The sequence below is a fragment of the Phascolarctos cinereus genome, unplaced genomic scaffold (genome assembly GCF_003287225.1).
Source record: "Phascolarctos cinereus isolate Bilbo 61053 unplaced genomic scaffold, phaCin_HiC Scaffold_3;HRSCAF=262, whole genome shotgun sequence".
Lineage (NCBI taxonomy): Eukaryota > Metazoa > Chordata > Mammalia > Diprotodontia > Phascolarctidae > Phascolarctos > Phascolarctos cinereus.
Window position 1 is genome coordinate 105,914,957 of NW_027555736.1, and position 24,802 is coordinate 105,939,758.

At 37.3% G+C, this 24,802-nt stretch overlaps 1 protein-coding gene across 1 annotated transcript in view; it reads left to right on the forward strand.

Annotated features, from left to right (window-relative positions):
• Window positions 1-24,802, forward strand: part of LOC110209593 (cilia- and flagella-associated protein 43-like) — a 180,952-nt gene that overhangs the window by 128,203 nt on the left and 27,947 nt on the right. Inside the window, exons 26-31 of the mRNA XM_078151617.1 lie at window positions 8,183-8,272; window positions 8,559-8,639; window positions 9,504-9,632; window positions 14,342-14,461; window positions 16,552-16,659; window positions 24,407-24,493. Of these exons, the coding sequence (XP_078007743.1) occupies window positions 8,183-8,272; window positions 8,559-8,639; window positions 9,504-9,632; window positions 14,342-14,461; window positions 16,552-16,659; window positions 24,407-24,493 (615 nt within the window). The remainder of the gene's footprint in view (window positions 1-8,182; window positions 8,273-8,558; window positions 8,640-9,503; window positions 9,633-14,341; window positions 14,462-16,551; window positions 16,660-24,406; window positions 24,494-24,802) is intronic.

The following is a 24,802-nucleotide window of genomic DNA, read 5'->3' on the forward strand; positions in this document are numbered from 1 at the left end:
ACTGCAGTTTTCCCCAATTCCCTAGCACTGAGGGAATTAACAGAATTGAGCATACACTTCTGAATAGGGCATCTGTCCTTGTCCTCTATGCTGTGGAAGGTGTGCTCAGGTCCATGGCCTTGAACCAACCCAGTGGACCGAGAGCCTGAGAGCATCAGGCCAACTTTCTGATTTTAGAGATGAAGAAACTGAGGCCCTGAGAAGTTAAGTGACTTACCCAGGGTCATAGAGCTAGTAAGTGTTGGAGGCAGGATTTCAACCCAAGTCTAGCATTCTATCTCCTACACCACTTGGCACCATACTTACAAAGAATTAATGTTTCATAGGATACCTCTTATACCAAAGCAACAACAACAACAAACAATAGTATCCAACATTTATAGAGCACTTTAAGGTTTTCAAAAAGCTTTAAAAATATTAGTTGATAAATAAACATTTATTAAACACCTACTATGTACCAGGTATTGACCAAGTACTGGAAATACAAAAAGAAGCAGAAGACAGTCCCTGCCCTCAAGGAGTCCACAATCTGATGGTGGGAGACAACAAGCAAATAAATATCTAAAACCAAGCTACATATAGGATAAACAGGAAATAATTATAATGGGGGGGTGGAGCCAAGGCAGAGAAAAGGCAGAGACTCACCTGAGCTCTCCCAAATTCCCTTCCAAATTATTTTAATAATGCCTCAAAACAAATTCTGGACCCACAAAAGGATAAGGTGACACAATTTTCCAGCCCAAGACAACTTGAAAGGTTGAAAGGAAAGATCTATCACAATGAAGTGAGAGTGGAGTGTACTCCAGTGTAGACTACAATAGTGTAAGCCTCACCCCAGCAAACCAGTAGCAGGCTTTGGGGGCAACTTAATCAGTGGCAGCAACAGTAGTTTCTCAGCTCACAGAAGGCAAATGAGTCAGGCTGGTCAGAAGGAGATTCCAGGGTCCTTTTGGGGCACTGGGTATAGGATTGTTGCTTTGCCCATACTTGGATCTGGGTCTCAGTCCTGGGTGAAGAGGAGCACTAGCATACCAGAGCTTGTGGCCTCAGGGGAATGGGGACCCTAGTCAAAATTCTAAGGCTGAAAAAAGTGCTTGTGGTCTCTCATAGACCAGAAAAGAGGCCAGGAGAGTAGTAAACACCCCTCTCCTTAGATCATACCACCTTGGAAGAACTGAAAGCTTATAAACCTGTAGAACTAGCTCTGAAAACAGCAGTACAAAAAACCTGAAGCTTGGGACAGTGCCTTCTCCACCCTGGGAGCAGAGCCCAACTTTAATATAAAGCTAAAAGTCAAGAAATATGCTAGAAAAATGAGCAAACAACTAAAAACCTACCCTCACCTTAGAAAGTTACTAAGGTGACAGGGAAGATCAAAACACAAACCCAGAAAACAACAAAGTCAAAACTGCTACATCCAAGGCCTGAAAGAAAAATGTGAATTTGTCTCAGGCCCAAAAAGGAACTCCTAGAAGAGCTCAACAAGGATTTTAAAAATCAAATAAGAGAGATAGAGGAAAAACTGGGAAAAGAAATGATAGTGATGAAAAAAGTCATGAAAAAAGAGTCAATAATTTGGTAAAGGAGGGACAAAAAAAACTGAAGAAAATAGCACCATAAAAAACAAAATAGGCCCAATGGTAAACGAGACACAAAAATTTAATGATGAGAAATTGTAATGCAATTATAAATTATAAAATTATAAAGCAGAATTGGCCAAATGCAAAAAGATGTATAAAAATTTATTGCAGAAAAGAACTTTTTAAAAAGTAGAATTGGCCAATTGGAAAAGGAGTTATAAATGCTCACTGAAGAAAATAAAGTTTTAAAAAATAGAATTGATCAAGAAGAAGCCAATGACTCAATGAGACATCAAGAAACAATAAAACAAAATCAAAAGAATGAAAAAATAGAAGAAAATTCTATATATCACATTGGAAGAACAACTGACCTGGAAAAGAGATCAAGGAGAAATAATTTAAGAATTATTGGACTACCTGAAAGCCATGATTTTTTTCTTTTTTAAATTAATTTATTTTGATTTATCAACAATCACTTCCATATGTTTTTGAGTTTAAAATTTTTCTTCCCCTTCCTCCCCACGACCCTCCCCAAGACGGCTGCACAATCTGATATAGGCTGATATACATTCTGATGTACAATCTGATATACATTCCTATTAAACATATACTCATATTAGTGATGTTGTAAGTAAGAATTAAAAATAATAGGAGGAACCACCAGAAAGAGGAAACAAAACTCAACAGAAGAAAAAAATTTGCAAATAGTATGCTTCAATCTGCATTCAAACTCCATAGTTCTTTCTTTGGATGTGGATGGCATTTTCCATCACAAGGCCTTTGGAGATGTCTTAGATCCTTGTATTGCTGAGAAGGGTTAAGTTTAGTCATCGCACAACATGGCTGTTACTGTGTGCAATGTTCTCTTGGTTCTGCTCATTTCACTCAGCATCAGACCATACAAGTCTTTCCAGGTTTTTCTGAAGTCAGCCTGTTCATCATTTCTTATAGCACAATAGTATTCCATTACGTTCATATACCACAACTTGTTTAGCCATTCCCCAAATGATGGGCATCCTCTCAATTTCCAATTCTTTGCCACCACAAAAAGAGCTGCTGTAAATCTTTTTGTACATGTGTGTCCTTTTCCCATTTGTATGATCTCTTTGGGATATAGCCCTAGAAGTGCTATTGCAGGGTCAAAGAGTATGCACATTTTTATAGCCCTTTGAGCATAGTTCCAAATTGCTCTCCAAACTGGTTGGATCATTTCACAACTCTACCAGCAATGCATTAGTGTTCCAATTTTACCGCATCTTCTCCAACATTTATCATTTTCTTGTTTCATCATCTTGGCCAATCTGATAGGTGTGATGTGGTACCTCAGAGTTGTTTTGATTTGCATTTCTGTAATCAATAGTGATTTAGAGCATTTTTTAATATGACTATAGATGGGAAGGCCATGATTTTTTTTTTTAAAAAAGAGCCTAGACATCATCTTTCAAGAAATTATCAAGGAAAATGCCCTGATATTCTAGAACTAGAGGGTAAAATAGAAATGGAAAGAATCTATTGATCACCGCCTGAAAGAGATCCCAAATTGAAAACTTTCAGACATAATGTAGGCAAATTCTAGAGCTCCAAGGGCAAGGAGAAAATATCACAAGCAGTCAGAAAGAAACAATTCAAATATCATGGAGCCACAATCAGAATAACACAAGATTTAACAGCTTCTACATTAAAGGATCCAAGGGCTTAGAATGTAACATTCCAGGGAGCAAAGAAGGTAGAATTACTACCAAGAATCACCTACCTAGCAAAACTGAGCATAATCCTTTAGGGGAAAAATAGACATCCAAAAAAACAAAGGACTTTCAAGAATTCCTAGTGGCAAGACCAGAGCTGAATAGAAAAATTTAACTTTCAAATATAAGACTGAAGAGAAGCATGAAAAGGTAAACAGGAAAGAGAAATCATAAGGAATTCAATAAGGTTAAACTCTTTATATAGGAAGTTGGTACTTGTAACTCCTAAGAATTTTCTCATCATTAACACAGTTAGTAGGAGTATACATAGACAAAGGGCATGGGTGTGAGTTGAATATGATGGAGTGATCTCTAAAAAAATAAAACTAAGGGGTGAGAAAGAATGCACTGGGAGAAGGGGAAAGGAAGAGGTAGAATGGGGCAAATTATTTCATGTAAAAAGAAGCACAAAAGAGCTTTTACAGTGAAGAGGAAAGTGAGGGAGTCCAGGGAAGGTGAGACTTACTCTCATTTGGAATTGGCTCAGAGAGGAAATAACATACACAATAAGTTGGGTATAGAAATCTATTTTACCCTACAAGAAAGTAGGAGGTGAAGGAGATGAGAGAAGGGGGAAGTGATAGAAGGGAGGGAAGATTGGGGAAGGCAGTAATCAGAAGCAAAATACTTTTGAGGATGGATAGAATGAAAGGAGAGAGAGAGCTGGATAAAAGGAGAGAATGGGGTGGAGGGAAATATAGTTAATAATTATAACTGTGAAAAAAATTTATAGCAAGTATCTCTGATAAAGGGCCTTATTTCTCAAATACATAGAGAACTGAGTCAAATTTATAAAAATGGTCAAAGGATGTGAACAGTTTTCAGATAAAGTAATCAGAGCTGTCTATAATTGTATGAAAAATTGCTCTAAATCACTATTGTTAGAGAAAGCAAATTAAAACAACTCTGAGGTACCACCCCTCATCTATCATACTGGCTAATATGACAGAAAAGGAAAATGGCAAATATTTGAGGGGATATAGGGAAATTGAGACACTAATGCATTGTTGGTAGAGTTCTGAATTGATTCAACCATTCTATAGAGCAATTTGGAGCTCTGCCCAAAGGACTACAAAACCATGCATACACTTTGACCCAGCAATACTACTACTAGGTCTGTATCCCAAAGAGATTAAAAAAAAAATAAAAAAAAAACAAAAAGGAAAAGGACCTATGTATACAAAAATGTTTATAGAAGGTCCATTAGTCGTGGCAAAGTATTTGAAATTGAGGGGACATCCATTAATTGGGGAATGGCTGACCAAGTTGTGGTATATGTGATAGATAGATAGATAGATAGATAGATAGATAGATAGATAGATAGATAGATACACACACACACACATATATATATGTACGTATATATATATATATATACGTACATATATATATGTATATAATAAGAAATAATGAGCAGGATGCTCTCAGAAAAACCTGGAAAAACTTGCATGAACTGATGCAAAATGAAATAAGTAGAACCAGAAGAACAGTATACACAGTAACAGCAGTATTATTCAATGATTACCTGTGATTGACTTAGCTATTCTCAGCAATACAGTGATCCAAGAAAGAAATTCCAAGGACTTATGATGAAATATGGTATCCATCTCCATTGAAAGAACCGATAGAATCTGAATGCAGATCAAAGTGTACTTTTTTTTAACTTTCTTTATTTGGGGGTGGGGGTGGGGAGCTACTCTATGTTTTCTTTCACAATACGACTAATATGGATAATATGTTTTGCGTGACTGCACATGTATAACATATATCAAATTGCCTTCTCAATGAGGGGGTAAGGATGGAGGAAGGGAGAGAATTTGGAACTCAAAATTTTTTTAAACAGGTATTAAAAATTGTTTATTATGTAACTGGAGAAAAATAAAATATTAAAAAATGTAAAATGTAAAATAAAAAAATAAGTATTAGAAGGAAGACACTAGAATTAAAAGGAATTGGGAAAGGCTTCCTTTAGAAGGGATTTTAGTTGGGACTTAAAGGAAGCCAGGGAAGGCAGTAGGTAGAGATGAGGAGAGAAAGCATTCCAGGCCTATGGGACAGCCAGATAAAATGCCCAGAGCAAGAGGTTTTGTATTTGATGTTGGAGGTAATAGGGAATAGAGTAGTGAATGTGATGTGGTCCCAATTGTGCTTTAAGAAAATCAATTTTGGATTGGACTGGCTCAATGGAGGATGAACTGGAGTAGGGAGAGACCTGAGGAGGGCAGACCCACTAGTAAACTATTGTGGTAGTCCAGGTGTGAGGTGATGAGGGTGATGGTGATGTCAGATGAGAGAAGGGGACATACTGGAGAAAGATTGCAAAGGTGAAATTGACAGACCTTGGCAATAGATTGGATATGGGGGAGGGGAAGGCATGGTGAGAGAGAATGAGGAATTGAGGAAGATTGAGGTTGGGAGCCTGGGAGCCTGGGAGGATGGTATTGCCGTGGATAGTAATAGAGAAGGTAGGGGGAATGGGAGAGTATAAGGAGTTAGATAATGAATTTGATTTTGGACATGTTGAGTTTAAGATGTCTACTAGACATTATTTCATTTTATCCTCACAATAACCTTGGGAAGCGGGTGCTATTATTATCCCTTTTTTACAGATGAGGAAACTGAGAAAGAGGTCAAGTTACTTGCTCAGGGTCACACAGCTAATATCTGAGGTCCAATTTGAACCAAGTCTTCCTAACTCCTGTGTTCTATACATTGCACCACCTAGCTATCTGTAGCATATGCTTAGTAACAGTGTTTAGGTAAGTTTATTTTTGAGCTAGGCTGTTTTTTTTTTCCCTTTGAGTTCAGAAGGGGGCTAGCAACATACCTTTTGAAGGAGGGAAAGGAGAAAAATCTTACCCTGTCTCTCTTCCATTTTATCCTCTAGCCAGTCCCCTACTCATCTGTGGAATTATCAACAATGGTGTATTTTGCATAATTGAAAGAGCATTGGAACTGAAATTAGAAGACCTGCATTCTAATCCTGGGTCCGTTGCACTTTTGGGAAATTCATAAATTTTTTTAGCCTCAGTTTCCTCATCAATAAAATAGGGATACTACAGAAGGTTGTTGTAAAACTCATTATCTCGATAAGATGTATATGAAAGTGCTTTGGAAACAATAAAGGGCTACATAAGTATGAGATGTCATTACAACAACATTAAACTCAGCATAGGAATATTTTATACTATGGCAGAAAATATAGCTGGCTATTATATCACGACATCATAATTGTTATCTGTTTTAAGATGGTTTCACCATAGGCCATACTTTCATTATTAAGTCCCTAGACCTGTATGGATTGAAGTGAATTGGAGTGATGCTACCTTATATCATCACTTCATTTATGTATGTAGAAGAGGTCATCCCTTTTCTTCAGATGTAACCTGTAGCCTAGGACCTACTAAGACTTTAGGTTTACCTACATGACCTAAAGGGGTTTGTTATCCTTCTTTGGAGTATTACCCGTACCTGGACTTACTTTAGCAAAATCTTCAAATATAGCATACTCATATCTTGATTTCCCCAAATGTAGGTAAGGAGTCCTCAGCTCCCATACAAACATTCAGGGGGCCAAATTCAAATCAAATGCAAAGAATTCACAGTAGGCTATAAATAGAGAAACACGTAAAGCATTCACAATACCAACCAGTTCCCCTTGAAAGAGAACTGAACTCAGGGTCACCATTGGAGCAATCCTTTGAAATTCTGTTAGATCCATATTCTTCCTAGAGGGTCCTACATAGTATCTTCCAGAATCAGCATCACCCTGTGGTTTGGAAGACAAATATGTTTTGAAGTTTGCTTTACAACTGGCCTGTATTGTCTAAATAACACCAAGTAGGATGCTATTCATAAATGAAGGTAATTTTCTTCCCTTTCTAAGGAGCATGATGCCCCAGGAAATCTCCACAGTTTAACAATGGGAAACTCAGGGGCAGGTAGGTGGCACAATGGATAAAGCACTGGGCCTGGAGTCAAGAGGACTTGAGTTCAAATCCCACCTCAGACCAAATACTTGACACTTACTAGCTGTGTGATCCTGGGCAAGTCGCTTAACCCCAATTGCCTCACCAAAAAAAAAAAGAAACTCAAATTTAAGAATTCTTGAATTTAGGGATACCCTCCAAGGCTGAAGATTCTCCTTTGGGGCAAAAGGAACATGCACATGTCTCTTTCTGTCATATGCTTATTCAGAAAAGTCCACTATCAGAATCTCTCTTCTCAGGCCGTATTATGCAATCACATGCAACTTTCATGTGTCTTTCCCAGATGAACCATTTCCGGTTCCTAGGGGAAGGAGACAGGCTTCCTTGCCACACTACCAGGCCTATTCAGCCATATGTTCTTTATTAATCTATCTTCCTCATGAGGAGGGCAAGCTCGCCTGACAGTGGACCTGTGTAGACCTCAGAGAGGCTCCTAACACCAGGGCTCATCCTCTTAAGCTGAATCAGCCAAGCATCAGGAGTCTCTATGTCCCTTTCTCTCCATGGACTGGTGCAGCAGGAATCCTCAAGGCAAAGGCTTGGGGCTTGAGGATGATTGAGGAATTCATCAAAGTATAAAGAATTTCCTTAGACCTTTTGTTTCTATTGTAAAATCTTACAGCTAGAAGGGAATTTCAATGTCTCTTAATCTTTCTCATTCTTTTTGCAGAGAAAGGAGCTCTTTTCCCTGAATAGGGAAAGAGATTTTAAGCCCTTAATTAGTGGCAGAGCTAAAATTAGAACTTAAACCTCCTGACTCCTCCAAAAAAAGAAAGAAAAACTTATTCAAGAGAAAGTTGAACCCATTTAGTTTGAATTTTATGAATAATAGAGGGGAAGAAATGAAAGTGAAACTTTGTCTTTTCAGATTAAAGTTGAAAAATACCTTACTCCTTGGCAAAGAGAACACGCAGAAAGAGCGGCAGCCCTTGAATTACAACAACGCCTGTTAGCTGAGGTATGACATGTTGTTAAATCACACATGGTCTTTTCTATAAACATACTTGTATTATTAGTTTTTCAAATATATAAAGACATATAAATATAAAAGACAAAATATTTTGTAATTTATCAGTGAGAAATGTTTTGGGAAGAGCCTAATTCTACACACACACACACACACACACACACACACACACACACACACACTTTGGTTGCATGGTCTTAGAAGATTATTGCTAATAGAGTCTGAATGCTTTGATCTATACCTTCTATCTCCTCTCACTTTTGGTTATTTTTTCCAGAAAGATGATTTAAGACGTCGTGCTTTGATGGACATGATGAATGGAGTTTTGGAAGTAAAGAAAGAAGATATTTTGAAGATGGTAATGGTTCTATCTAATCATGGAAGGTAGAATAAGAAAGATGAAAGTGAGAACTAGAAATTTTATAATTCACCATTTTTCTCAGATGGAACTGAGTTTTAAAAAATTCTAAAAAAGCAAGCATTCCATAAAATTTTAGTAACTTCAGCTGAGTGGAGTGTTGCATACCTCTAATCCCTTTTATTAGGGGAGGCTGAGCCTGGTAGATTGATTCTAGAGGTCTGAGTTAATCAGGTGTCTGGATTAAATTCAGCACAAATATGGTGAGCCACCAAGATGCACAGGGAAAGACAAACCAATCCAGGACAGCAAACTAGACCAGGATAAAGCATTCATGAATATAAATAAATATTTGGATCAGGCTGTGAGTGGCCACTGCACTTCCAACCTGGGAAAAATAGGAAGACACAGACTCCAAAAAAAATCTTTTTAGTAACTCCAACATTTTAACCAAACACAAAGGAATGTGAAACTTCAGCACTGATTTTCAGACTAAAAGAAAACCATATTTTAATGAAATGAGATTTATCTATCTTGGTAGCAGTGAGGGAAGCTACATTAATAATTTTATACATAATCAATAATTTTCCATTAGTGGTACTGAAAATTCTCTTTGAAATAAAATTCCCTTGTCATAAATGATAGTAAACTCAGGCTAGAAAGATCATAAGAAACAACTAATTGGCCGAAAAGAACTAAACAGCCAGAGCTGTTTCAGTGAGTCCTGGGCCATTTTCTCTGTCATCTACAGTGATGGTTAGTTAGGTTGGTTTCTTTATCATTACCAGTTGTTTCTCACTGTTTTAAGCACATTGTCACTATGTCATATTTAGTAGATCATTTGCTTCTTTGTTCTGTCTTTAGGTAGTTCCTCAGCCTTCCTTTATGGCCTATAAATTGGATGCAATATGGACTGAAGAAGAAAGAAAACAAGCCAAAGAATATGAGAAAAAAGTCAAAGAGTTAGATGAGGAAAAAGACAAGTATAAAAAGGTCAGGTGAAGAGGAAATATATTAAAAAACATGCTTTCCAAATTTAAAATTCATGTGCCTTGGAGGGTACTGTAAAGACAATTATATAACTTCTGTTTTCTCAAAGGGAAGATGTGTAATCTTATATTTTATGAGGAAAACTATTAAATTTAATAACTTATATCATTCACAACAAAAATTACCCAGGAAAAGTAGGGAAAATCAAATACGATTTGTTTCAGTGTATCACTGCCTCTTTTTTTAAAGATACTTTCAGCTCAGTAAAGATTAGGATTAATTACCATTCTCAAGGAGTAGAGCTGTTGAGAGAAGGTTGGGTGTACCCACCAAGTCAAACAGTGTATACCAATCAAATGTGAAGTTGTTTTCTTGCAAATACTTCTGATTTTATTTATTCTTTTGTGAAAGAAGTAAAATTATACAGCATCCAATAGGGCATGTCAACTTGTCAGCTATATGTTATTGTATCTTATGATCAGTTTTTCTGATCCCTATTTTTTTTAGCTGCCTTCTTTTCCACTGAAGTTCTTAGCTGTGTCCTTGATATATTTTATTAGAAAAGGGTTCTTATGTATATAAGGCACAAATGAACAAAAGGTATTGAATGCCAGTGATGCCTGAAGAGTTTTTCCCCCTGTATGTCTAAGGAGCAAGGCTAGAATGCTATCTCTTGGGGAGGTCTGAAAGCCCTTAGTATAGTAGCATTTAGTAAAGCCCTATTCTTTGAGCTCTGGAATCTCACCACTGGTTTCACATGCTTCTTCATTATGGTCTCCACACCTCCACAAAGACTTTTATAGGCAAACTTGTTGTAGTTGAGCACATTTGAGGGAAAGGAATATTGCCCAGTTTAGTACCTTACCACAGAGTCCTACTTGTTTCTTTTCTTTTGCTTCTTAATAAGTCAGAGACTATTCAAATCCAAAAGTAAAAGAATTGAAGAATGCATATGGCTTCATGTTTCACTGAGTTTAATGAGAAACACAGTCATGTCCCCAAGAAACAAAAAGTTACCATCACCATCATCCCTTTTTTGTTTGTTTGTTTACTCGTTTTCTTCCTCAGATAGGTATAGAAAACAGAAAAAAAGATTAGACACAAAGCAGAGTCAAAATGGAAGAATAAAGGATCAAAACTGTCAAACATCTCCCAAAACCTCTCCCATAGGACAACTACAGAAAACATCAAATTGAATTCTGATTGGAAAAGCCAATAAAAAGAGTGAGTCATTGTTTCAACCTAGGACAGCTTAGATAGACAGAGAGATATGTGGACACTGGGGTGGAGACTCTCCAGAAACATGGAATGTGGCTTGTGGCAGAAATGGTACTGGCTCTAGGCCTTAGAGGCAGCAGCTACAGCCACAGCAGCAGGAATGCTGGCTAATTCCTGCTGGGATGCATAGGGATGGATGGAGAGGAGCAATGGCCCCACCTGGGTAAGGACTGGAGTGTAGAGCAAGAGGGCAGTGACCAGATCTCTCCCCAGATCACATTACCTTGGAAACACCAAAAATCTACAGAAACCCAGATTCAGCTCCAGAAGCTCAGGCCAAACAACTGTCTCAGAGGAGAGCAGAGACTAACTCTAACATAAAGCCCAAAGTTAGGAAAGAGGTAGGAAAATGAGCAAACAACAACAAATGAATCTGACCATAAAAAGCTTCTGTGGTAAAAAGAAGACAATGATGGAAAAATGTCTATAAGCAAAGCCTTTAAGAACCATATAGACTGGACACAAGCCCAACCAGAATTCATAGGAGAGCTAAAGAAAGAAATGAAATGAAAACATGACTTTTAAAAAATCATGTAAGGCCCACAGAGGGAAAAATTGAAAAGAGAAATTAAAGCAATGCAAGAAAGTTCTGAAAAAAGGATTGCCAGTTGGTAAAAGAGTAAAAAACCTCACTAAAGAAAATAACTCCTTAAAAATTAGAAATGGTCAAGTGTAAGCTAATGACTGCATGAGACTTCAAGAAACAAGAAAACAAAGTCAAAAGAATGAAAAAATAGAAGAAAACACGGACTATCTAATTGGAAAAACAACTGATCTGGAAAACAAATCAAAAAGAGATAGTTTAAGGATTGTTAGACTACTTGAAAGCCATGATTAAAAAAAGAAGATAGACATTATAGTTCAAGAAATTATTTTTTTTAAAAAAAAGCTGCTCTGATATCTTAGAACCAATGGGTAAAATAGAACTTGAAAAGTTAAATTAATTACAGGAGGAAATAGTAAAACTATACTGGTAAGGGAACTTTACTTACCTCTCTCAGATCTAGATAAATTTAACTATTAAGTAAATAATAAAGAAGTTAAATTGGTATATAGAATTTTAGAAAAGTTAGATATTATAGACTTCTGGAGAATATTGAATGGGAACAGAAATAACTATACCTTTTTTCTCAACTGCACATGGCATCTTCACAAAAATTGACCCTGTATTAGGTATAAAAGCCTCACAAACAAATGCAGAAAATCATCAACATTAAATGCACCATTTGGGGGGCAATAATGCAGTAAAAATTACATTCAATAAAAGGCCTTTGAAGCATAGACTAATAATTGGAAACTAAATAATCTAATCCTAAAGAATGAGTGTGTCAAAGAACAAATCATAGATTGTTTTACAAATGCATTCTACCAAACATTTACAGAACAATCCCAATACTATGTAAATAGTTTTAAGAAATAGGTACCAGATTCCTTCTATTACTCAAATATACTTTTCATTTATTTTTAACATTTATTTTTTAAAATGTCGAATAGCAATTCTGTCCCTCCCTCCAACCCCTGCTCATCACATTGAAAAGTCAAACAGTGTGATACCTATTATAAAGGTAAAGTCATGCAAAACATATTTCCATATTAGCCATGTTGAGGGGAAAAAGCAAGAAAAGGAAAAGGAAAAGCAATAGGCTTCAGTCTGCACTCAGAATTCATCGTGAGTCCTTTGGATTGTCATGGATCATTGTACTGATTAGAGTAAGTCTTTCTCAGTTGATTATCATTATGATATTACTGTTACTGTGTACAATGTTCTCCTGATTCTGCTCACTTCATTTTGCATCAATCATATATGTCTTTCCAGAGTCTACCTATAGAAAGAAAACTGATGGACTGAGTACAGATTGAAGAATGTTTTTTTAAATTTATTTTTCTTGCTTTTTTGTTTTTATTAATTGCAAGGTGCCTAATGTGGAACTGTTTTACATGACTTCATATACATCCAACATCCTTGTTGAGTGGGGAAGAGGTGAAGGGAAAGAGAAAATTTGAAATTGAAATAAAAATTTTAAATTTAAAAAAGAAAGTAAAAAATATAACCCTTACCCAGTATAAATTCTTACATTCTCTTAAAAATGGGGATATTTGCAAAGTAACAGCAGAATGCATTTTCATTCTTAGCAAATGTGATATTTCTATTATCACTAAAGAAAAACTAGAATATGGGCTAGTGCTTTGGGAATAAGATTTACTGGGCTAGTTCAATAAATTAACAAGCATTTATTAATCATCCGACACATGCCAAGTGTTGGGGGTACAAAAACAAAAATGAAATAGTCTTAGCCCCCAAGGAGTTTATATTTTACTAGAGGAGTTTATATTCCATAGTATGTAATTGTGAATGTGAGTTTTGCTTCTTGTTGTTCATGAGTATAATTAAAGATTTGTTCTTAACGTATAATATTTAAATTAAATTTCCTTAGTCAATGACAACATTTAAAGAAATGAATTGGCATGGCTAGCCTACTAGTAACGAATTTCTCTCTGTTGACTTAGGCTGTTCATAGGTAAACAGACTGAGTCTATTATTGAGGGCATATGGAAAGCATGGTAAAAACCTTCCAGTGCTTGTTCTGGATGTCACAGTTTTCAACAACACAGAATCACATCAGAATTGGCTTTATGGAGGAAATAAATGAATGAATGAAAAAGAAGATGCATTGGACATGGGACAAGAGTCAGGCATATCCACTGGATAATGTAGTCCTTTGGTACAGCTAGTGTTTTCGTTATGTCAAGAGAAAGCTGGGAAGGCCCTTACCACCCTGAAAGGGGACCCCTTATAGCAAACTTATAGGAGGATACAAGTAGCCATTGCACAGGATAGACAGGCATGGATAGGTTGTGCTTTTCACTAGAGGGAGTACTCATATCAATTAGATCACAGATTAATTTGAGAAACCAGATTTAAAGGTTTGATTTTATTAAAGTAGAACTTTAGGGAGTTTTATTGTTGTCATTTGTTTCTTGAGAATTTGTTCAATCAGTGGGTATCTAGTTCTAGACTATGTTCTGTTGAACATTCAAAAGAAGAAACCTTATTCCTTGCCCTAAAGGAGCAAGGAATGACTAGACATACCAATGTAAACAACTAGAAAATCACTGCAAAACATCTTTTGAATTAATGCAAGAGGATTAACATACATAGGTATTTCTTGTTTCTATAAGACGCTAACAGCTTGCCAAATTTGACAGGTGATATATAGTATAAATTATTATTATATTATTACTCTGAAAAACATCAGGCACTCATAGGCCAAAGGCTATCCTAGATATGTTCAACTGTAGTGAATCCATCTCTATAGATGTCCAGTCAACTTTATCCATTTGGAAGATTGAGTTGAAGTTGACTAACAGGTTTATCTTATTACCTTGAAGCATGTAACATTACTAAGTCTTAATTTTACTACTCTTTATTTTAGTCGCTGGATGCTGAATTAAGGAAGATTCAGGGGTCTATTGAAGAAACGACACAAGCCTTTAACAGTAGTCTAAAAAGACTCTTTGAGAGAAAGGTGAAAGCAGAAATGGTTATCAACCAGGTAAATGCAGAGCTCATGAACCCCTAAGCTAAGGGTAGTGAGCCCTGGCCCTACAGTATAAATTACCATGCATGGACTTAATTTCTTTCATCCAGATTTCTGAGCTGGAGAATTGAACAGCACTTGATATAAAAACACAAACAAAATGATACCTCAAGGAACTTACATTCAACTGATAATATGTACAGATAAGTAAATACTAAGTGATCTGAGTAGAGAAAACACCAAAAACTGAGGGCATAAGGGAATGCTTTGAATGGGAATTGGTACCCTTGAAGGAAACTCAGTTCTGTGAGGTGAAGGTTAAGAACAGGTGTGGGGCAGCCCCTGGCAAAGATACAGAGAAGATAAATGGAATATCAAGTCCAGGTACTAGTTCATAGGCCATTTTGACTGAAACATGGAACAAATGAAGAAAATTAGCATGGAATGTCTGGAATAACCTAATCCTATCTAGGTTATAGGGGATTTCACATGTCAAAGTGAGTAATATTGTTTCATTTTATCCGAGAGGCAACAGGGACTGATTTTTGAGGAACAAGGTGAAGATTATTTTGCCAGTATAGAGGATGGCTTAGAAAGGAGAGAGAATAGAAAAAAGGAGATTTTTTAAAAAATTACCACAATAGTTCCACTAAAGAGTTAATAGGGGCATAAAGTAATCTTATGGCTATGTGCTTAGAAAGGAGAGTCATGAAAGGGAATGTTGCAGAGATGTAATGTGCAGGCCTTGCCATCTGAGTGAAGAGAGGGATTGAAGGAGAGGGAAGAGGCAAATGACGCCAAGCTTTTGAAGCTGAGTACCTAGAAAGATGCTTCATTAGAAACAGTGAAGTTTAGAGGGAGGACATATTAGAGAGAAAGATAAGTTCTGGTTGGACATTTGATTCTGAGATATCTATGGGATATCCAGGTGGATATAACCAGCAAGAAATTGGTGTTGCAGGGTTAACATTGATTAAGCGATTGTGACTGGATATATTGATATATATCTCTGATTAGAAATTGTAATTGAACTCATGGGAGTTCATAGAGTTCATACACTCATAGAGTGTAGGGAGAGAAGAAGGCCCAGGATAAAGCTTCAGAGATTCATGCTTGATGCTTGGGGTTGAGAGATGGATAATGATCTACCCAGGAGACAGAGAACAGAAAGAGAACAAGGAGAGAGTATCATTATAGAAATGAAGGAAAGAAAAAGTGTTCAAGAAGAACAGTGTGAGAAAATGCAGATAGATCAGTTAGGATGGGAACTTAAGAAAAGGCCATGGTTTTTAGCTGTTAAGACATCTAGAGAAGTAAGAAGTACAGTGAAAACAAGGTGATGAGTGCCTTTGAGGCCTGTAGCAATTTACCTCCAATTAACAATTTGTACAACCTAATGAGCCTCCCATAATCCACAATCTTTATGTTTTTACTTTCTCTATGTCTTGCTCAGTTTGCAGCTCAGTGTCTCTCTCCTCTTGATTGATTAAACTATAAAGTATTAATTCAACACTTTGATAAGCTTAGTGAAGGATACAAAATAAATATTAAATATGGTTCTTCTCTACAAATATTTCACAGTCTAATTGGAGGAAATATGACTAACACATAAGAAACACCAAATAATATGATACAATAGCAAAAATGTTGTAGATAATTAAGTGCTGTAGAAATTCTGAAGAGAAGAAGATTAATTAAGATTTGAAGGGGCCAAGGAAGGCTCCATGGAGGAAACTGAACTTGAGCTGGGCTTTGAAGATTAGATAGGATTTGGGTGTGAAGAGGGGAGTTTTCCAAACATCTCTCACTTCCCCCTTCACTCTCTTTCCCTCTGTCTATTTCCTTCTTTCTTCCATCCACACCCTCAGCTATTTGTAATATATAACCAGCCTACATGGAGTGTTTGTTGTATTGTTTTATGTCACCACTATTTTTTAAAGATAGTACTAGAAAACTTTGTATTTATTTAATTAAATAAAATCTTATTTGTACATATGATCCTCAAATGATTTTATGTGGGGAGTAGGAAGAGTGGATCAGAGAGCCCTTTTAGGCTTCATCAGGTTTTAGTATTAATATATTTTCCTTCTTTAATATTTCCACAGGAGGAATTAAAAATAACCAACCTTGTGTTCTCTTTAGTCTTGGATGAAGAATTAAGAACAAGGGAATTAGGAATGAACAACTTCCTTGAAAGGAAACATATGGAGAAAGTAATTATAGCATCTTTTGTACTGAAATGATCTGTGCTCATTAATCAATTACATGTTCTCATTCTTTCCCTCTCTTTCCCCTTCTCCATGTCCTAGTCCCATATGCTATCCCCAGTTGTTGTTTTTTTATATCTCTGGACCTCAATTTTCTCATCTATAAAATGAGGAGGCTCGGGCTACATGATTTCTAAGCACCTTCAAGCTCTAAATTCTATGAACCTGTAATTTATTGCCTTAAGATATTTTTGGGCAAAGTGAAGTAAGCAGAACCAGCAGTACATTGTACACAGCAAGAGCAGTATCATAATAATGATCAACTGGGAAAGACTGAAGTTACTCCGATTAGTTACAATGATCTAAGACAATTCCGAAGGATCCAAGAGAGAGAACTGATGAACTGAGTGCAGATTGAAGCATATTATTTCTCACTTTATTTTTCTTACTTTTTCTGCAACATAGTTGATATGGAAATGTGTTTTGCATGTCTTCATATGTATAATGAAGATCATATTGCTTCCTTCTCATTGGGTGGGGGAGGGATAGGAGGGAAGGAAAGAATTTGGAACTCAAAATTTTTTTTAAAATGGGTTGAGGGGCTGCTAGGTGGTGCAGTGGATAGAGCTCTGGCCTTGGAGTCAGGAGGATCTGAGTTCAAATGTGACCTCAGACACTTGACACTTACTAGCTGTATGACCTCACCAAAAAAAAAAAAAAAGGAAAAAATGAATGTTGAAATTTTAAAAAAGAATTAAAGGAAAGCAAAACCTGTTATAAACACATATAGTCAATCTAAACAAATTTTCACATTGGCTATGTCCAAAAAATTTATCTCATTCTGTACTCAGTCCTTTACCTCTCATGTTTCATCTTCAGTCCTCTGGAATCATGGTTGGTCATTATACTGATCAGAATTTTTCATTCTTTCTAAGTTGTTTTACTTTGCCATATTGTTATCATTATATAAATTGTTCTGTTTCTGTTCATTTCACTTTGCATCAGTTCACACAAGTCCTCTTTATCATATCTTACAACACAATAGCATTCCATCATATTTATATACCATAAATTGTTCCCTCATCACCCAATTGATGGGAACCAGTTAGATTCCCAATCTTTGCTACATCAAAAAGATTGATAAATATTTTTGTACAAGCTTAGAATTTATTTTGCTTGGATATTAATCCCTTCCTTTGGGTACTTTCCTTCTAATTGCCTCTTCTCTCATTTCCCTCCTAATTCTGTGGAATGAAATGTGTTTCTGTCTCCAAATGTGTGTGCGTGTGTTCTTCTCTCCTTTAATCAGTCCAGATGAGAATGAGGTTCAAGTCCTAGTTTGTATAGAAGTCTACCTGAGCATCCTGATTGTGTGAGATAATTTCCCCTAACCTACTTTTCCCCTCCCCCAAGCGCATACCTCTTTTCCTCTTTCCATTCTTTTAATATCATCAATACATAACAGAACCAGTCCTAGGTTTTATCTAATTAGACTCCCTCTATGACCCCTGATGATGATAGGATTCAGAGGGAATGTATGTATTATCTCCCTATATTAGAATCTTAACAGTTTATTCCTGTTTAGTCCCTTATGATTGTTTATTCATGTTTACTTTTAATGTTTCTCTTAATGCCTATATTTGAACTTCAGAATACCTATGCAGCTCTGGTATTCTCATCAGCAATGCTTATAAGTCCTCTTTTTCTTTAAAAGCCAACTTCTCCCCTGTAGAATTATACTCAGTTTTGCTGGTTAAGTTGCTCTTGGCTGTAATCCTATGTACAGTCTTCTAGAATATCATATTCACAGCTTTCTGTTTCGTTATGTTCATGGCTGCTTCATCTTGTATGTTCCTGACCATGGTTCCTTGCTACTTGAATTCATGCTTTTTGACTCCTTGCAGTCATCATTTCTTTGACCTAGAAGCTTTGCATTTTGACTAAAATGATCCTGGGAGTTTTCATTTTGGAGTTTATTTCAGGAGGTGGGCGGTGGATTCTTTCTCTAGTTTTAAGAGATCTGGGCAGCTATTTTGTAAGATTTCTTGAAATAGGATGTCTAGGGATCTTTATTGTTCGTGATGTTCATAGTCCAGTGATTCTTAAACATTTTTCCTTGCTCTTTTTTCTTGGTCAGTTTTTCATCATGAGATACCTTACAATTTTTTCATTCTTTTGACTTTATTTTAATATTTCTATTGTCTCATGGAATCATTGACTTCTGTTTGGTCCGTTCTTATTTTCAGGTAATATGTTACTTGGGCAAAGTTTTATACCTTTTTGTGCCAAACTGTTGATTCCCTTTCCAATTATTTCTCCCGTAGCTCCCCATCTCTTTTCTACATTTTCTTCTAGCATTTTCATTCATAAAAAATATTTTTAACTCTTTCTTTAAACTCTTCATCTCTTCCAAGAATTCTAGTTGAATTTTTGTTCAAACTATGTTTTTGTATGAGGTTTTACTTATAAATGTTTTGTAGTCATTCTTCTCTTCTGGGTTTGCCTTGAGCTTCCCTGTCACCATAATTGTTTTTTATGATGGGATTCTTTTTGTTTTCTTTTTCTTCCAGACTATTTACTGACTTTAGACTTGGTGTTAGGGCCAGGCTCTGTGCAGTTCTGGAGGGGAGATCTGAACTGGTCCCATTGGTGCTTTCTTGGGATACTAAGTATTATGTTATTCTAGGATTTCAGGGACAGCTTAGGCTGGGGCACTGCAAGCTTTTGGTGTTCCCAAAGTGGTCTGATCCAGGGCAAAATGTAATTGCTCTTCTTGCCCTTGTCTGAGCTCTGCAAAGCTTCTGACTGTATTTGGGTCTGAGCAATAGTAGAATGCTGCTGGACTCAGCCTTTCTCAGCTAGCTGGAAAATTCTGTTGGTTCAGAGCAACAGAACTGCAGGCTCTCCTTTGAGATTTCTGCCCTAGTCATTCCTCATCAGGCTTCAGATTGGGCTAGACATTGGAACTGAGACCCTGCTCTTTTTCTGGGGTCTTAGCCACACCACTGCTAGAGGTTGTTTCTGAACTTGCTCCTTTCTTGAGTTGTAACTCAGGGCCCACAATTGCTCCTTAACCCAGAGCATGCCTTCCTCAGCCCTCCCTGAATCTGTGACCCAGTACTGGGAAGTGTGCAAAAAATCCACCAGTTGGCACCCATTCTTCCAGTATGGATCTCCTCTTGCCCTGGTGCACAGCTTCCTACTGAGTGCTGGAGAGCTCCACAAGGACCGTGTCTCCAGTCTACATGGACCTCCCTATCTCTCTATGCCAACCTGAGCTGGAAAAATAACTTATGTAATTTTTATCTTTGATTTAATCCATCAAGATTCAGTCTGGTGCATTTTAAAAAATCTGTTTGGAGGAGTTTGGGTGGTGAAGTATAGGCTATATTGCTTTCTGCTACTTAGCCATCTTCTAATTTGGCTAAATTCTAGGATCTGAGTTGTAATATGTGGCTGGAAGTATAGATTGAGGGGGCAGAGCCAAGATGGTGGTGTGAAAGCAGTGACTTGCTTGAGCTCTCTCCCAACCCCTCCAAATACCCGTAAAAAAATGGCTCTAAACAAATTCTAAAGCAGCAGAACCCACAAAAAGACAGAGTGAAACAAATTTCCAGCCCAAGACAACCTGGAAGATTGATCAGAAAGTTGTATCGAGGTGGGCTGGGAGCGCAGCGTAGCGCGGCAGTGGGCGCACAGGCCACAGCAAACCTGGAGCAGGCCTCAGAGGACTGAATCCCTGGCAGCTGTGGCAGTTTCCAGACTCCTCAATCCACAAACACCAAAGACAACTTAGAAGGTCAGTGGGAAAAGTCTGTGACAGCAGTGGGAGAGGAGCTAAGTCAGAGCCAGATCCAGAGGGCGCCAGGGCAGTGGCTATGTCCTGAGCTTCCATCCCACAGACTGAGGGGGAATCACATGGCTGATCAGAGGGGCACTGCAGGGATCTCTTTGCTGGTGCTGAGGCAGGAATCTCTTGCTTTGCCCGTGCTTGGATCTGGGTCACAGTTCTGGGTGGCAGTCCTGGGGTGAGGAGGAGCGCTGGCACAGTGGAGCTTGTAGTGGCAGTGGAGAGGAAACCTTCCTCACAGTTCCAAGAGAGAAAAGACTGTTTGTGGTCGGTCACTCAAAGACCAGAGCACAGGCCAGGAAAAGAGTAAACACCTCGCCCCTTATCATACCACCTTGGAAGAACTGAAAATTTACAGGTCCCTACAAGTATCTCTGAAAACAGCTATACAAACCCCCGAAGTTTGGGGGCAGTACATTCTCCACATTGGAAGCAGACTCTTACCTTAACAAAGAGTTTAAAACTCAAATAATTGGCTGGGATCATGAGCAAGCAGTGCAAAAAGAGTCAGACTATATTATCTTACTTTGGTGACAAAGAAGATCAAAACATACAACCAGAAGAAGACAACGAAGTCAAAGCTCCCACATCCAAAGCCTCCAAGAAAAATATGAATCCGTTCCAGGCCTTGGGAAAGCTCAAAAGGGATTTTGAGAAGCAAATAAGAGAAGTAGAGGGGAAACTGGGAAGAGAAATGAGAGTGATGCAAGAAAATGAAAAATAAGTCAACTGCTTGCTAAAGTAGACCCAGAAAAATACTGAAGAAAATAACACCTTAAAAAATAGCCTAACCCAAATAACAAAAGAGGTCCAAAAAGCCAATGAGGAGAAGAATGCCCTAAAAAGCAAAATTGAACAAATGGAAAAGGAAGTCCAAAAGCTTACTGAAGAAAATACTTCCTTAAAAATTAGAATAGAGCAATTGGAAGACAGTGACTTTATGAGAAATCAAGACACTGTAAAACAAATCCAAAAGAATGAAAAATTAGAAAACAATGTGAAATATCTCATTGGAAAAACAACTGACCTGGAAAATAGATCCAGGAGAGAGAATTTAAAAATTATTGGATTATCTGAAAGCCATGATCAAAAGAAGAGCCTAGACATCATCTTTCAAGAAATTATCAAGGAAAACTGCCCTGATATTTTAGAACCAGAGGGCAAAATACAAATTGAAAGAATCCACCGATCTCCCCCTGAAAGAGATCCCTAAAGGAAAACTCCTAGGAATATTGTAGCCAAATTCCAGAGTTCCCAGGTCAAGGAGAAAATATTGCTAGCAACCAGAAAGAAACAATTCAAGTATGGTGGAAACACAATCAGGATAACACAAGACTTAGCAGCTTCTACATTAAGGGACCGGAAGGCATGGGATTTGATATTCTGGAGGGCAAAGGAGATAGGATTACAACCAAGAATCACCTACTCAGCAGAACTGAGTATAATCCTTCAGGGGAAAAAATGGTTATTCAGTGAAATAGAGGACTTTCAAGGATTCTTGATGAAAAGACCAGAGCTGAGTAGAAAATTTGACTTTCAAATACAAGACTCAAGTGGAAATATAGATTGAGGCCAGGTTGTTAAGGGATTTAAAAGCCAAACAGAAAAGTTTTTATTTAATACTTAAGGCAAGAGAGAGATGCTAAAGTTTAGTGAGTAGGGGTTAGATATAGTTTTAAGGAAAATTACTTTGGCACTAGTGTGGAGGATAGATTGGAATGGAGAGAAATTTGTGACAGAGAAACCCCTTAGAAGGGCATTGTAATAATATAGATGAGAGGTATTGAGGGCCTGAACTAAGATGGTGGCTGTAGGAGTAGGGAGAAGAGGTTGGATACAAGATGTATTGTAGAGGCAGAATGCCCAGATTTTGGATATGTGAAGTAAATTTGGATGGAAGAAAGATAGGTTTTGGAGAAAGATAATGAATCCTGTTTTGAACATGTTGAGTTAAAAATGTCTTTGGGACATCCAGTTTTAAAATGTCCTAAAGGCAGTTGGTGATGGGTGGCTCAAGGTAGAGACTGGGGTTGGATATAAAATTTTGTGAGGCATATATATGATATTGGGTATAAAATTTTGTGAGGCATACATATGATAATGAAACCCAGGGGATCTGATGAGATAGTATATGGAAAAATAGTAAGATAGAGGAAAAAAAAAAAAGAGAGCCCAAAAAAAAGAGAGCCCAAGACAGAACCTTTGGAACACTCACAGTTAGAAGGTGTGAAATGAATGACAGGCCAGCAAAGAAGACTGAGAAGAAGTGGCAGACAGGAAGGAAAACCAAGAGAGAGTAAAATTACAAAAACTCAGAGTAAGGAATGGTCAACAGTATTAAATGAAGCAGAAAGGTCAAGAAGGATGAGGACTGAAAAAAAGACCGCCGAATTTGTCCAATAAGAAATCAGTGGTAACTTTGGAGAGAACAACTCCAGTTGAGTGATGAGGTCAAAAGGCAGATTTTGATTTAGGAGTTTAGGGTTTAGGGGTGAGCAAAACAAGAGGCAACCAGTATAGACAGCTTGTTTTAGGTGTTTGGCTAAGAAAGGGAAGACCACATGATGAAGGATAATTGCATGAGAGTATGCTAGGCCAACTGAATTTTTTTTAAAGATGGAAAGACTTGGCCATGTTTAAAGGGAGTAGAAAACCAGTAGATCTGGAAAGTTGGAAGTTAAGGAGTGGAATGACTGAGGAAGCAAATCTGCTGGAGAGGATACAAGGGGATGTGATAAAGAATACATGCATGTAGAAGGGTTGACTTTGCAGCAAGAGGGGCTATCTCAGAGACTAGAGGAAATGATGAGGTATGAAATTAAAGGGTTTTGAGATGAAAAATGAAAAAGAGAGAGAGCTGACATAAAATGTCAGCAGAGTTTTCTCAGTGAAGAGATGAGGAGGGTACATGGAAGGAGAGATATGGAAGGCTTAATAATAGTAAAATTTATTTTTAGCATTTATTTTATTATTATATTTAGCATTTATACATAACACTTTAAGGTTTGTAAAGCACTTTGCATATGTTAAATCATTTGATCCAACCTTGTGAGGTAGGTGCTATTATGAAGAAGAGGAGATTTGGAATAGCTTCTGTGGGGAGTGACATAGGAACTCAATTAGCATAGAATAGAAAGATTGATTATCTTGCTGTAACAAAGTTCCAGTTGAGATTGGATAGAAAGAAAATTGTAGTGTGCTAATCAGCATGGTTGTGTGATTTCTTCCAGTTTGATTTAGCAATACGAGTAGGAGGCAGATGGTAGGAGTAATCTAGAACTGGGATTTGGAAGGAATACATGGCAATAAAAGAAGGAGGTGAGGGATTCCTTTTTTTGTTGTGGGGGGAGGCAGTTGGGGTTAAGTGATTGCGCAGGGTCATGCAGCTAGTAAGTGTATGAGGCTGGATTTGAATTCAGGTCCTCTTGACTCCATTGCTGGTGCTCTATCTACTGTGCCACCTAGCTGCCCTGAGAGATTCTATCATGGAAGATAATGTGGAATTGGAATGGTTAACTATAGGATTGAGACTAGGAAGGGAGAAAAGAAAAGTCAGAGCATGGAAAAGTATTGGATTAGAGGTCTTGATGAGGGAGAAGAATAGATTTAGAAGGGACGAAGCACAAGGAAAGATAGAATGATAGTTTTTCTTTGTTCTCATCCTTCTTGATATTTCTGTTGTATTTAATACTGTTGACCACTCTCTCCTCCTGGATATGCTTCCCTCTCTGGGTTTTGATGTTTTTACTCTTTCTTGGTCTACTCCTACCAGTCTCTGCCCCTTCTCAGTCTTCTTTGCTGGCTTATGATCCATATCATGCCCCCTAACTCCTTGTTCTCAACTTGTTTAATTGTCTACAAAGCATCTCTAATTTTGTCCTGTTGTTCCCAATATTGTCATAGAAAAATACTTCTAAGGAAGTCAACATGGCCCGAGATGAAGTTGATGCATTCAGAGAGAACTATGACAACTTAGTTGCAGAGGACAAAGTAAGAATCATCTATCTATTCCTGTGCATACACAGTTACCTCTGAATTTCTAGATTTGAAGGAAACTGAAAAAAAAATAGAATTTCTTCATGGATTTTTCTCTTTCCAGTTTCATTTTGATTCTTAAGTTCAGGTTCACCTCATTTTGTGACACAGTGTATTCCTGAAAAATTGTACGTGGATTGAATTTTGGTAAATTACATCAATTCCCCTCTCTAGGCCCCATTTTTCTTATTGTAAAATGATGAAGTTGGGCTAGATGATCTTTTAAGATTCCTTCAGGTCTACAGGTCTATAATTCTGTGGAGT